The sequence below is a fragment of the Limulus polyphemus genome, unplaced genomic scaffold (genome assembly GCF_000517525.1).
Source record: "Limulus polyphemus unplaced genomic scaffold, Limulus_polyphemus-2.1.2 Scaffold1653, whole genome shotgun sequence".
NCBI lineage: Eukaryota > Metazoa > Arthropoda > Merostomata > Xiphosura > Limulidae > Limulus > Limulus polyphemus.
The window spans coordinates 40,888-56,430 of NW_013667263.1; the positions used below are offsets into that span (position 1 = coordinate 40,888).

Genomic DNA, 15,543 nt, shown 5'->3' on the forward strand with positions numbered 1-15,543 from the left:
GAAAGTCTTCCACCTGAAGACTTTCGAGGTGGAAGACTTTCGTAACGTCGTCCTGTACTTGTCGGTTTCTACAACAGGCAGTTGCTGTCCATTTGTAACTTAGATTCAACTGCTTCTGTCACTCCATCTCTATGGGGTTGGGCCCTAGTGTAGAATGATGTTGCATGGGGTAGTTTGGCGAGGGTTGTATGAGACATCCCACCGAAGTTGTCTTTGAGTGGTGGCTGATCCCAACAATCTTGATGTATACTCATGACCATTAATGCACACTGTTCAGATGAGGTGTTCCACAAGATCACTAGTAGGAATAGCTTGGCAAGGGTTGCATAGGACATCCCACCAAATTTGTCTTCGGGTAGTGGGTGATCCCAACAATCTCAGTGTATAGTCATGGCCAATAACACACACTGTTGAGATGGGATGTTCCCCAAGGTCACTAGGTAGGTTCTCCTTGTGATATATTTGCTTCTTTAATATGCCTGTTCCAGACTGCACCAAACTATGAACTTGCATGGGTAAAGCAGAAGAGGTGAGATTGCATATCTTTTACAGAGGAAATCCATTTCTGTGCAGTAGGACCTGGAAGTTGACGTTGCACTCCAGCTTCATATGCAGTCCTGTCAGGAGGAGGATATTGTTTTCGAGTAGATCCATCACATTGCAGTTCACCCTTCCAGTTGGGATCCCTCATCATACCATCACCTTGGATGTCAGTTCCAAGTAAGTGTTTTTGGATTGGAGCTTGACCAATCTACATAATTTCTCATACGTGTTGGTCGTACCTTGTTCTAATAGTTTGGTCTTGTGATCTCCATCTCCATGACTCCATAAAGTTGGTCCTGGAGGTTGATGTTGCATGCACACGTGGTCCTATCCAGCAGATAATGTTGCTCTGGGCAATGGTTATCCCTCTGGCACTCCACCTCCACGTGTTTTACTACCTGAGGATGATGTTGTCAGTCGGATTCCCAAATGACTGGCTGTGGTTGTGGATTTGTGCATGTGTGCCATGTTGGGTGGATTGGTTTGGTAAATATATCCTTCCACTCTGCTCAACTTGAGGTGAAGACGGTGTGAATCCTCTTTGTACCACGGGTCAGAAGATATCTGCCCGATGCTGTTTGATTTTGGAATGGAGTTGACTAGTTGAGTACGGTCCAATGCGCCCCAGCCATTCTACACCATGGGGCATATCCTTTTTTCGTTTTTTTTTTGTTGTGACTTTCTGTCTGTGTATGCAACACCTATTTCCACACTAGGCAAAGAGTATATCTGGTACAGAAGTGATGCAGTATCCCACGTGTGTTCTCCACCCAACAGGGATCACACTTCAAGGGTGTTCTTCAAACTCTTTCGAAGGATACTTCTCTATGTCCCTCACACTGGTCTCTGCACCTCTTCAATGATGGATCCCAGCTATACATGTGAGAGAAGGTAAGATACTGTATCAGAAGTTATAATTTTCCTACACTGATAATATATTTCCGATAGGCACTTACTTCCTTTCACACTTCCAACCCTTCCTCCCCACTTAAAACTGGTGCTTCATATCTGCCTAATCTTGAAGTTATAATTTGGTAGAATCGAATTGACGGAGTCACATGCTCAGGAGAGTGTTTCCCTCTTGTATTGGTGGAGGGTTGTTGCATGATGATTTACATGCGAAGATGCGGTGAACCACGTTAATTGTGATGTAAGTGGGAGTTCTAAGTGATAGACTAATATTAAATTATTAGTTTCGTTTTCCACCCATCTTTTGTTTTTTGCCCGTTTTTTTTTAATCACAATTAGCAAAGCTTTAAGGTATTCAAGCTATAGATGCATTCCTATGTTCATGTGGCTGGTTTTATTTAAGTATAAAGAAAAAGTTTATTCCAAGAATTGCCTTTTGTCAAATTAAAAAAAAAATGTTTACTATGGCTCATTGTATTTGTAGTGTAGTTAAATATTGATTACTGTTAAAATTGTTGTGTTTGTCAGCTAAATGTTTCATTCATGATAACCTATTTGTAATATATTTAGACAAAGTTATGATGGTAATAAAAGTTAAGATCTCATGTTTCTTTGAAAGTTTGAATGTAATGACATTGTAAAATACTGATAGTATGTGAAACTTTTTTTTAATTTTCTTTATGGTGTTATAATTTTTTTTTTTATTATTAGGCAGCTCAAGATATTTTAAATGGAAAATCACTGGAAGAAATGCAGTCTACAATTCCTGAGTTAAAGAAGTTCTCAAATACTGTGATGGTTGAAAAGTAGGTATGACCAAGTTGTTCATTTAACTGCACAGCTGAAATGTTCATGATGTTAGTTATGTACATTTATTAACTTGCAGATAGAGAATAATGTTAACCAACTTTACATTACCACTAATGTTACAATGTATTTTCATACTAAATAACTTCAGAGTTTGTAATTTGTATTATATTTTTCAAAAACTTCTTCAACGATAATCTTAAATAAGTAAATTCAGTATATGTGGTTACATAAAAAAATGATTCAAATTGTATTAAGTTTTGTTAACTCTTTCAATAATATATTATTTTGAAGTTAAAAATCCCCCCTGATAGAACAGTTAAAATAATAATTGTATATTTGTTTAAAAATTATACCAGTTAACAAAATAAAGAATACTGAACTGATGTTTCAAAATCTAAGGAAATTAAAGAAAATTAAAGCATGCCATCATTATACTTAATGGCATGGAAGTATTTATCAACGTAATGTGAAGATTAACAAAAAAAAGTGAGAAAATTCTGATAGAAGTTCTAACTTCAATAAATGATTAAAAGAGTAAAAAGGTTTTATTGTCGTGTTTAAAAGCATTTTGAGTTACATTACATCCTTACATTATAATGATTTTTTTTGCTTCTGTATTGTAAGGTATTATAAGAAAATGCATCAGCTTATTATTTTGTTCGTCTTAGGAAAACCTTTCAATTAATATTTTTTTAGTTTCAATAGTTTCATTCATGTTACTTTTATAAAGGATTTAACTAAAACTATTATACAACGTTTTTATGAGATCTTAAGCATAGTTTTCTTTCATAAAGAACTAGAGAAAATTAACATGTATTTAAGAAAAAATGGTTTTTTTTCCCCTATTCCAAATAACATCATTTATGGAAGTTATTATAAGCATAGTACTCCTTAGTACTGAGTATAAAGTCTCTATTTTTCTAGCCTGTGCCATTAACTATGTATTTCTAATTAGAATTAGATGTTTAGCCTTATGTTCAGAGCCTAAATGTATGCAAAGAAGTGGATTTTGTAGCATGAAAGTAAAATTTCACATCATAAGAGACATTAAGAATGACTTGTACTATTACAAATGTCAAATGATATGTAAAAATTCGTTTTTTTCTTGTGCGTGAGGCTATATTCTGTCAAATTACAGCAGACATGATTTTGTGATTCTACAAAATCAAACCTTTAAGTGTCTTAACTCAAAATCAGTGTCTTTTTGATTTGAATTGTTTTGTATTCTAGTACTCAAGACTCATATATTTGTGAAGTTTGCTTAAACTGAGAACTTTATAAATAAATTACAGAAAATCTGGCTTAATGATGGTTGAAAAGGTGATGTATTAGTTTTTTCACAATTAGCTGGGGCAAATATGTAATAATTTTTTTTTTCTATCATAAATAAACATATTTGTAGTTCTTAATTAAATCAAATGCATAATATTGAAATACTAAGAGGCAAAAATCAACCATTGCTGAGTGTGAAACATGTAACAAACTATCTTTGTACCAAAAATGTATTTTTTAAGGGTATTTTTGTCCATTTAGCAGTAAATTGATATTTGCTAATAGATTTGAAGAATTGAAAGAAGCATTAATCAAGCTGACAGCTATTGGTAGAATTCTTAAAAAGCGTCGTCTTCAAAGTGGTGCTCTAGAACTTGATAGTTTAGAGGTCCAGTTTGAGTTTGATTCATCTTATACTCACCAGGTGGAAACAGTGAAATCTAAAGAAGTAAGTAACGATCAGTTTTGTGTTGGTTAATTTTCAGCACTATCATTCACAAATCCACAGAAATAAAAGAAAAGACACAGTTGTCAAAATCTTATTTTGGGTATATTAATATTTTTATTTAGCACGCTGTCTATGGATGGGAAGGTCCCAGGCTTGGTCCATGATGTGAAACTCAACATATCTTGCACTTTCAGCTATAGGATTGGTACAAATGTGACAGCAAATCTCACTATTTACTTAAATGTAGTTATATAGGTGGTTGGTATTGCTGATTGGTTGCCCTCTCTCTCTGATCAACGTAGATGTTTCTTACTTAGCCGTTTAGCTCATGTGCTGCATTTAGTACCATTTAAGTCAAAAATATCAATACCAATTTATTTTGGCTCGAGTTCAAACATCTTGTATACATTTTTCTGTATGTACATTTAATGACGATAGAAGTTAGCTACATGTAACTTTGTCTTTTTTGTAAAGGAAAAGCATTTATTAACATTTTAAAAGCTCCTTTAGGAAGGTGAAACTGTTAGTAATAACAGATTTGAAAATATTTTCTTATCCTTCCTGGTTTCCAAGATCTCAATTCTTTTAGAGCTTACAACCATCTTTGATTTGTTGTAATTTTTATGCACATTAAAATGTGTAAACTATCAGCATATAACAACATTGACATTCATTTTTAACAGTTGCTGTTTTCTCTTCTTTGTACTTTATGTAACTACTATTACATGTATGTCAGTCAGTTTTATGATAAGTATTTTTATTAAATAAAACAAAAACCTGAAACCTTGAAAATGTAGAACAGAATCATTATTTACCATATAATTTCATGATAAATATTATTCCTTACATATAATTAAATTAGAATAACATTATTAGGTACCACTTAATCTTATGATAGATAGTATTTATTAGGCATAATTTAAACATTAAAAATATAGAATAATATAATTGTTAGTGGGTAGTTTTTTTCCACGTTAGAAAAAAACAGAGGCTGTGTTTGTAGCTCTTTCAAAACATTTCCAGCATTCTTAATATAAGTACATGCTTCTTTCTCACTCAGCATCTTGAAGTCCATGAAACTGTAGCAGAGTGTATGATTTTTGCAAACTTCTGGGTGGGAAAGAAAATATCGGAAGTTTTTCCCCATCAAGCATTGGTAAAATGTTTTTTTTTATATAGATTGTTATGTTTATTTAATGAATACCTCTTGAAAGATGAAACAGATTCTTGCATATTCAAAGGATCAAAATTCAAAGTACTTGTGTAAATAAGTAAGTAAAACAAGTAATAATGTCTAAGTATACAGAATAAAGTTCCTAAATTCTGTACTTGAAAATGTTAATCATTTATGTGTTTTTATTTGGTTTTTACGTATTTATTGAGGTTTTTACCTCAATTTTTAAAAGGCTTACTCTGATGATGATAAAATAATAATTGAATATAAACTCCTTTATGTTCAAATTTATTGATGATTCAGATATCTGGATAGTAGTACTTTTCTCTTAATACTGTTAGCTCATATAAGAGTGTACTTGGAATTTTCTAGGATTATACACAATTGATTAATTTTTTTTTTTTATCTTTCAGCCTGGTTTTAAGAAATATTAAAAATTGATTTTATAACATACACAGCCTTAAATACTTACAAATTGAAAAAAAAAGAAACAGTTAAAAAAATTTAAGTTAAATAAAACAATGGTTTAAAATTATGACAGTTGAATTTGAAAAATTATGGTGTGTATGTGTTGGCAGAAAAAGTGTTAAAGTTTTGTATAGAAGTGTAATTATGATACATTTTTACTAATGTATGATGAAAATAACTATTCACTGAGATACATCTTGTAGATTATTGGAGACTTCATTTTTGATATAATTTATAAAGGACTTGTATATATAAGTGATCACTTCTTTATCAGCTACGACATCACCCTCCTCCGAGAAGTGAAGATCTGGAAGAATTAAAGCTATGTGCTGCAGTCAAAGGCTTTCAAATACTTACAAACTCGAACAGGTCTCTTGCTGTATCTCTAGATGAAGCAGTTGACCCAAAAGATCCTATCGTGAATAAGGTCTGTAATTTGTTGGTTGTTTGTACTGAGTAAGAACACAGTTTCTTTTCTTCTACTCAAGATTTTGTGTAGCAGTTTTTCAGATTTGGCTGAAGTGTTTTTCTTTAATACAAAAGAAAAAGTATAATAAGCTATTAATCTTATATGTATTTTACTATAGTAAATTGTAACATCGATATGTGGTTTCCCTTAATGTTGCTTATAAAGTTTTGCTGCTTTTATTTTCTCCAGATATAATTAACGAATTATTGTCATTTAAAATTTAAGCTTATGCATATGAGCTCTATAAGGAGGAAAACTATATATAACTGAATATATTTCCAAAGGTAGATAGTTTATGATAATAAATGTCATTCTCATTGCACTCTTTACCGTGAGTAAAAAAATCGGCATGATAAGTTAACATAAAATTTCTGCTATTATAAAATTAGTCTATTTCTTGAAGTTGAAATGGAATATGCATTGTTGTTTACCATAAAACAATGGATTAATTCGTGTTACTTACAAGCTATAGTTTTTTTAGGGAACGACATAAAGTATGCATGGATTAATCTCAGCTAAAATGTGAATGTTTTTGTTTAGGTGTTAAGAATGCTGGCCACTCGTGCTATGTCTCAGGCTAGATATTTTTCTACGGGTTCTTACTCTTTAGAGGATTTTTATCACTATGGGCTTGGTCTGAATAGATATACACACTTCACTTCACCAATCAGAAGATATGCAGACATACTGGTAATTATACTCATGTTAACTATTGTAAGTACAAGAATCTTACAAATAATTTTCATTAAAGAGATTTTTACAAGCAGATATAATTTTCTGTATTTAACTTTTATATACCTAAAGAGTTTTTCTGTCAACATTTTTGGAAATTTTTTTATTCAATATTATTAATTATAATACTTGGTATGCAATGAGTGCTGCTGTTTGGGTTTTTTAACCTTTTTTTTAAATTTCAACTGAAAACTGAGAAAAAATGCATCAGGAATGATTTGTTGAAATGTTTATTAGGCTTAAAATTGTTTTGCTTATTGAAATATAGATAGACTTCCGTAAAACTGCAGTGAAACCAATAAGTTTAATATGGGTAACCAAGTTTTGCAGCTATTTTTGTTAATAATTTTCATAGGTTTTTATTTTATGTAGTTATATAGTTTTTAATTATTTATTTATTCTCAAAAAACTTTCACTGATTACTAAGCTTTTATTATAAGTTCTATAGCTAGGTTATGGTTAGTGTTCAGATTACCTTCTATTTTGTTTTAGCCATATAACATCCAAAAGCAACTAGAAATTGAATTTTAAATAAGTAAATACAATTTTCCCTAATAAAACTAAAACATTTAAAATATTCATCAATACCAAGTCTAATGGTGCTTTGGACAGTCTCTATTTTAATATTTTGATGAACGCTACAGATTTTTTTATAGTTTTTATCGAATTTTGTTTAGCTAATAATTGTTATACAATTATTGAGTGCTTGTAATAATTTTTTTTAACTAGAGTTAATTTTTAACCATAAATGGTTGATTATCCAATTTTTTGGTACATATGTTATGATTAGTTTACACTTACTCAATATTGAAAACAAATCCTTTATATTAAAGACACTGTATTGCAAATTTAAAGATAATTGACCAGCATAAAAATTCTTTCTACAAGTAGCCAAGATGTCAAGGCTTCCTCCTTTTTCTCATAACTGCTTACTGAATGAATTTTTTCAAAGTAAGGTAATGCAAGAATCAATTTAAATGTAACATTTAGCCCTGTGGTTGTTGATAACGTTTTTTGTTTTCTCAAAGTGCATTATTGAGACTTGTAACATTTTGCCAGTTGTTAGCTTATAAAAAAAATATTGTGTGAAGGTTGTGATAACATTATAAATTTATACGTTAGTGAACTAGAAATGTATAAACCTAAAAACTCATCTAAAACCCTAAAGGTTTAAGTTTACATTATTTTGTTATGAATTATGAATTTTGCTCAAAGTTACATGAGGGCTATCTGCACTACATTATTTCATCAGTTCGACAATTAAAATAAAAACCTAGAGCTTGTATATCAAAAACCTGTCATATTAGTGTAAGAAGAGCAACCTATAGTTCGAATTTAATGTCCAGTTCATAGCATGAACTGACACTAGACTGTACATTACCTATATATTGTACTTTTATATGAACCTATCATGACAGAATATTTGCTTTTTACATTGTTAATTAAGTATCTACATGTATATAAATATATGTATATCTTGGTCTTCATCAGTGCTTTAATTTTATCTTAGGTGCACCGACTTCTCTTATCAGCTATAGAGGAACATTACAATAGTAATAAACTGTTGTCAAACACTGATTTACAGGAACTCTGTGAACACATTAATGAAAGGAACCGAGTAAGTTGCCATTTTGTTTTTCAGTGTTAATGCTTGATCATTAATAATTTAGCTTGGTAAGATGTATAACAAATATTAATTGATGTTTTTAACATTAAAAGATATTACAAAAGTCAATGATTTTATGATTTCACAATATATTAATTTAAAACTAATTATTTTTAGGGTTTTATTAAGAAAATGTAACATTTATAAAAAAAGAAAGAACCAAAACACTTATGTAAGTTTTTTCAGAGGTAAAAATATTTACAAGAGGGTCAATCGTTTTTACTAAGAAATCTTGCTTGTAAATACTCATTTATACAGTCGTGCCAGTCTGTTTTCTTCTCATTTTGAGGCCACTACTATTGAATAATTTATACTCGTAAAAGGACATCCAACAAATAATGAAGGATGGTTGGGTAACAATTGTTCCCATTAGTTGTTTTTCCCCCAGGATTATTTCTAGTTGAACAATGAATGAAGCATACCGAACCCGTGTTTTTCTTTCTAATTCTGTGATTGGTCAGAATTGAATTCTTATTTACATAAAGAATGTTTCACATTGTGTATTGGAAACTACTGAGAATATGGTCAACTAAGATGTTAATAAAAGGAACCTTTGGACCCTGTTGAAAAGGAATAGCTGAAATCTACTTGTTGCTAGGCGGCAGTGCAAAAAACAATTTACATGTGTACGAGTATAATGCTGAACTAACAGTAAGATGGCCAAGCGTAATGTTAAGAGAAATGATAGGGGTTGACCAGATAAATCTTTATTTATATTAATGATAAAACTGGTCTATCCTCCCACCCTTTTTGTTTCCATCCCTTGTTTCACAAATGGCTTCAAATTCTTTTGAGGCAAATTGTTGATGGTTTGAAACTTTTAATTTTTTTTACTTAAAATTATTCGATCTCTGGGTGTTTCGGACACAATTTTTAGCTTGTGGTTAATTATTTCATTAAAATAAACTTGTAGTCAGGTAACTCATAATCTTACTTTGTAATGATTATTCATTTGATAAATATTTAAATAATTATCTAATTATCAATGAATAAATTAGAGTATCTGAGAAAAATTGTCTCATACTTAAAAGAAAAAACTTCTTCAATATAGTCAAATTTGGTATTGGCAATGCTAATTTAATTATCTACCAAATTATGCATTAAAAATATTATTGTTCGTAACTTTACCTGTTCCTTTCCTTAGTGGTACAGCAGTAAGTTTGTGGACTTACAACACTAAAATCTGGGGTTTGTTTTTCCATGACAAACACAATGGGTAGTCTAATGTGGCTTTGCTCTAACACAAACAAACATAACTTCCACCTATTGAGAATGAATAAAGAACTGATTTTTTGTTTGATATTATCTGTGCATTTTGTCTCAAATTGAATATTGCATTATTCTTATTGCTATTGCCAGTTTCAAATATTAACATGGGGATATTTGTTTCATAAATTGCTGAGAGATGGTGTTTAGTGTAGCACAGCTAGTGGAAATTGTAGTTATGTTTTCATTCAGTAGATGACGCAACAGTGGTGTAGTGTTTGTAGTACTGTTATTTTTATACTGCATCCCACAGTTGTACAAAAACAACATACTATTGAGGAAGGTTATTTTACATTTTGAATAATATAATTTACAGTATGTTGCTCGAACTCCTTCAAGTTTATGGCTATATTTAATTTCAACTTTGCTTAACAAATTTAGTATGTAGTGTACAAATAAACCTTACTGTAAATCTGTTCCCGAGAGAAACACTGTGTGTGGTACTTCCTTGGTCTCTAATTGTTTTTTTGGCTGCAGGAGTGTACAACTTTTTCTAGTGGTATCTGTGTTATATCCATGTGGTATCCATGCTATATCTGCATATATCGTATAATAAGCACAGTTTTCCTGGAAATACTAGTTCTGTGGTCAGCATAATGAGAACTAACCCATCTTTTACACTAGTTCAGTTTAGTCTACAATATGCACTGAGATTATACTTATTCTAAACTTTTACTTTCTCATCACACAAGTTCTTACAGAAGTGTATTTTTTTGTAATCTTCTACAATATAAGTTGAAAATGTTCGTGTGAACTAATCTTACACGATGTTGTCTTTTCACTTCATCGTTATCTACACAACGGGCACGGAAGAAATCTTTATAAGTCTCTTATCCATAAGTGTAAACTGTATTCAGGAATTCTACAATATAAGTTGAAAATGTTTGTTTGAACTAATCTTACACGATGTTGTCTTTTCACTTCATCGTTATCTACACAATGGGCATGGAAGAAATCTTTATAAGTCTCTTATCCATAAGTGTAAACTGTATTCAGGAATTCACTGTGAATAAATTACTAATATTGTCTGAGGAAAGAAAGTAAAATAATACACTTAAAATCTGGTAATGTAGTCCAAAAATAACTATATAAAACCAATATTATAAATTAGGGCATGAAAGTCTGGTAAAATAATAATGGGAAATAAAATTAAAACATTTTATTGGTCTGCAGTTTGTTAAAATTGTAGAAGTTATACCAGACTATAACAAGAAGGAAATGTATGTGAATAAGAACTTTTGGACTTTACCTAATAAGAATTAGGTATATAGATTCTAGAAAAATGGTGATTCTTCTTAGTTGAATACACTATAGCTATACTGAATTGTGTGATATCAAAATATTTTTACTTGAATACACTATAGCTATACTCAATTCTATGATATCAAAATATTTTACTTGAATTCACTATAGCTATACTCAATTCTGTGATATCAAAATATTTTTACTTCAATACACTATAGCTATACTCAATTCTATGATATCAAAATATTTTTACTTGAATTCACTATAGCTATACTCAATTCTGTGATATCAAAATATTTTTACTTGAATACACTATAGCTATACTCAATTGTGATATTAAAAGATTTTTACTTGAATACACTATAGCTGTACTACAATTGTGATATCAAACGATTGCCACAAAACATTCCAAGACTTAGCTAGTTTGCATAATCAAAAATAGTAGTAATTGGAAATAAAAATTTAGAGTAATTTATTATTTTCGTGTCATTAATCAATTTGAACATAATTTCATTTTATACGTTATTTTGGTTGATTTTAATTGATGTAATCAATGCTCGTAGGTAATTAATTATATTGAGTTAAACACCCAAATCTAATAACCAACAAGTGGAAGTATCAGAATATGATGAAACCAAAGAAACTGTAAAAAAAGAACAAAAACACTTGTCTTGTTAAAATCCGTGAATGCATAATACGCACCAAAAATTTTAATGTGCAAAAAGCAGGATGCATTGGGATTCTGCTTCAGGAAAGTTAAATTTAGACTTTGAAGCTATAAAAGTCATAGCAAAGAAGATTTAAAAACCGTTGAAGAGTGCTGTTGTTTCTGTGGTAGTTCCTAGTTTGATGAACCAATGGCAAGAGTTGTTTAATCTGAAGGGACAAAGGCTAAAATGTATAAATTTGTCTTGGTGAGTTTATTATAGCTTTGCCTTAACGCAATAAAAAAAAATGTTTTATAGACATTGTTAACTTGTTTATACCATATAAAGTGAAGTTTGGATATGGCACATCACTTATATTTTTTCTTTGTTGTTAAAGAAGGTAGCCTTTTATTAACTTGTGATAGTTTACAGCAAAACAAAATAGAATGAGTTTGTAAAGTTATAATTATTTTTTTTTAAATGTTGTTTATTGTGACTAATGGTGTCTGGCTTCTTGTCAGATATCTTGACCTACAATTTTAAAGTATTTATCTTAATCCCTGATTAAAATCACTTAAAATTGGCACCTTAAGCAAAAGGAGGAGAGAAAATAAATAGATTCTGAATTTTTTAACTGATTGGCTTAGCTAATGTTTCCTGCTACTCTCTCTTTGTGAAAGCCAATAGAGTGAAAACTGAATTCATTGTATTCAAAATATAGTAGTTCAATTGACCAAATAGGCCTGATTAGTAGAGTCAAGGGTTCCAGTCTTGTCCTATCTCAGTTTTCTCTAGGCAAGGATGTTGTTTGGTGATATTACCTTGTTAGTTATATAAGCAGGTTTTGGTTTTACAGTATATCTCAATTAAACACTATATACAAACATTACTTAACAAATAATAAATATTCACTGAAACTAATTAAACTAATTAACTTTATTAGCATATTGTGTCCCATATAAAATTACTACGTTTATTGTTTTCATATACACACACACACATATATAAAATGTTATATTTTTGTTAATTCACTAGTCTCTATTTGTTGGCAGTTTACTTACAGGATTTCTTTGAATTATGGTAACAAATTAACATTTTATTTTTGAATGTCTTTTGCATTAGACCACAAACTGTCTGTACTTCACATATCCATGATTCATAAATCGCACAGCATCTCAGAAATTCAAGAAAACAATTGTTAACGTAATTTAATGAAAGAATTATTAAATGAAATAATCACAGTATGTTGTAGAATGTTAGTTCCTTACTAAATATTTTATTTCTTTCATTTATTAGGCAGCCCAGAAAGCCCAAAAAATTTCGGTTGAGCTTTTCCAAGTACTTTATTTTCAGAAAAATGCTTTGGATGATACCTTGTGTATAGCAGAGGGTGTTATCTATTCCTTTTGTACTAATGGTATCCTGGTATATATACCAAAGTTTGGGGTCAAGGGACCTCTGCATCTGTATAAGAAAGATGGTCAGGTTGCTGTAGTTACTAACAAAGGAGTAGAATGGATGGCAGGTCACTTGGAGAGGTCACAAAAGGCAGTCACTGTAGTGTCCCCTACGTTTACTTACCGACAAACATACCAGTTATTTGATCACCTCACTGTGAGTATTTTTATAACTTTTGACAAATAGTAAGAGAGAGAGAGTCACGTTTTTTTTTTTTAATTCAGGGAAAAATGCTTATCTTCAAAGGGATAGGTGTTTCAGCAAATGTAGGGGTAAAATAAAAATTAAATTTCTGATATAACTGGTTATTCATTCTTTCATACCAAATAATGGAGGATAGTGTGAAGAGTATTAAAAAGTTGAATTGAGTATTAAACATGTAATAAAAAAATTATGTCTTAATATTCTAGCAGTAGACATTTGTTTCGAGGCTGTTAAATATTCTGTTCGTTTTGTATTCATCATTGAAGCTAGTTCTGGGTGAACAAGAATTATATATGAGGGATGAAAATGTGTGTACAATTTCAGTGATTAAGTTAAATAAAATGGTATTATGAATTGGAGTGAGTTATAACATTTTTTCAACTGTTTGGTACTTACTTCTTTTGTATTGCTGCTTGTCATCTCTTTTCAAATAAAAGTAGAATGACTGTTTCAAATTGTACAAATTAATAAAACAGTAATCCACTGCATAATTTATAATTCTAATTGTTATCAAGGCTTTCAATGTTTCTTGTATGTAAAAATTGTGTTTGCCTTTAATTTTGTGTGAATTGTATTAAGAGAATGTTTCTTTTTTTAAGGGTATAACTATTCTATAAAAAAAAAGAGTTGTATGCATGCAAGCTTGTCCCAGTTGTAAGCAATGTATAAAGCGTTTGTCATTTTATGTTTATATCTCACGGAGATACCTATATTGTGTTGATACTTCTAAAAATATATATATATATTATATAAGGTTTACAAATATACAATAGAAATGTTAACACAAAATATGTGTTAAAGTTTTATTAGATAACAAAAAATATGTTTTGAGAAGTATTTCTAAAAAATATGGTTAAAATAATTTTGTAAAAATTGAGTATGAATCGTTGGTGAATATTGTTTGGAAAATGGACAGTTGTGATGTTTTATAAAGTCTTTTTTCCTAAGAGATTGAATTATATTAGATAGTTATGGCATGCTAAGTTCTTTATTTAAAGCAAAAAAAATTTTTTTTCAGTGGTTGAATTTTCTCATATTGTTATTTATCAAGCTTTTAAGTGCATTTTTTGGGAGAGTTGACGGATTGTTCAAAGATTTACTCAAAAAACTGTAGTAATATATGTAAAGTTTGAATGAAGAAAAATATTTTTTGTAAGTTTTACACTTCAATAAAAAAAACTTACTAAAGTTTTATTTCATTCAGATATTACAAAATAATCACAGTTCCAATCGGGTCTGCTTTTCATCTTACTTTCATGAATAACTTAAAGTTTAACCAACTTTTTACACTTGAACAGATCGATTTGTTAACAACTTAATGAGATATACTGAATTGGAAATTATTATAACAACTGTGGATTAAATGGGTATAAAATGCTAACATCAGAGGTTTCCCATTCCTTTGTTCTATGAAAGTGAGTTGCATCAGAATATGATAACAGTTTACACTGTGATTGACTTTCATGCAACCAGGCAAACACTGACACACCTTTACAAGTACAGGCAGTCATACTATTCCTATCAGTAGTGTGGTGAGTGAATTCCACTTATGGCTCTCAGGACAGAAATTTTACATGATAGAATACAAAGTTTTGACTGAAGTAGGCTACTATGTACTACAGATTGAGACAAAATTTAATGTTTCAGTAGGATCTGTATGGAAACTGAAACTAGTATTGTTGATAATACAAGTGGGCCTGGTAGAAAGTCCAAACTCTTCAAAAATGGTGTTAAACAATTCTGTTTGTGTGATACATGACAATCCAGTAGAGTGACCTAGCTGCAAGTACAAGTGTAAATATTACCTCCAGAAAAGTAACATACACTTTACTATGAAGTGGCCCTCAATGGATATGTAGCTGCTCAAAACCCACTTTGTAGAAAAGTTAACAAAATCATAAATGGGCTAAAATGGGCACAAGACTTTAAGTAATGGGATGTGTAAAGCTGGAGGAGAAGTTTTTTTTACAGATGAATCCAAATACAAATTGTTTGACTAAACATTAACGACAGTTTGATAGATGGCAGAGAAGAGAATGGTATCATGGTTAACATTTCATACCCAGACATTTTGCTACCGGTCTTTTCGTTACTAGGGTATTTTGCTACCTGTTCCAGCTATGTATAAATGACTCATTATGGCTCGACAACTATTCGGGGAAATGACGTCACATGCAAAACGACATCATTTTCAATGAAATGTTTTTCAACATAAAAGTCTTTTTTTTATTT

General features: G+C 30.5%; 1 protein-coding gene across 1 annotated transcript in view; it reads left to right on the forward strand.

Annotated features, from left to right (window-relative positions):
- The window catches only part of LOC106464435 (DIS3-like exonuclease 1), a 59,976-nt gene that overhangs the window by 39,169 nt on the left and 5,264 nt on the right, over positions 1–15,543 (forward strand). Inside the window, exons 15-21 of the mRNA XM_013924576.2 lie at positions 2,164–2,258; positions 3,820–3,982; positions 5,043–5,138; positions 5,899–6,051; positions 6,634–6,783; positions 8,336–8,443; positions 12,946–13,263. Of these exons, the coding sequence (XP_013780030.1) occupies positions 2,164–2,258; positions 3,820–3,982; positions 5,043–5,138; positions 5,899–6,051; positions 6,634–6,783; positions 8,336–8,443; positions 12,946–13,263 (1,083 nt within the window). The remainder of the gene's footprint in view (positions 1–2,163; positions 2,259–3,819; positions 3,983–5,042; positions 5,139–5,898; positions 6,052–6,633; positions 6,784–8,335; positions 8,444–12,945; positions 13,264–15,543) is intronic.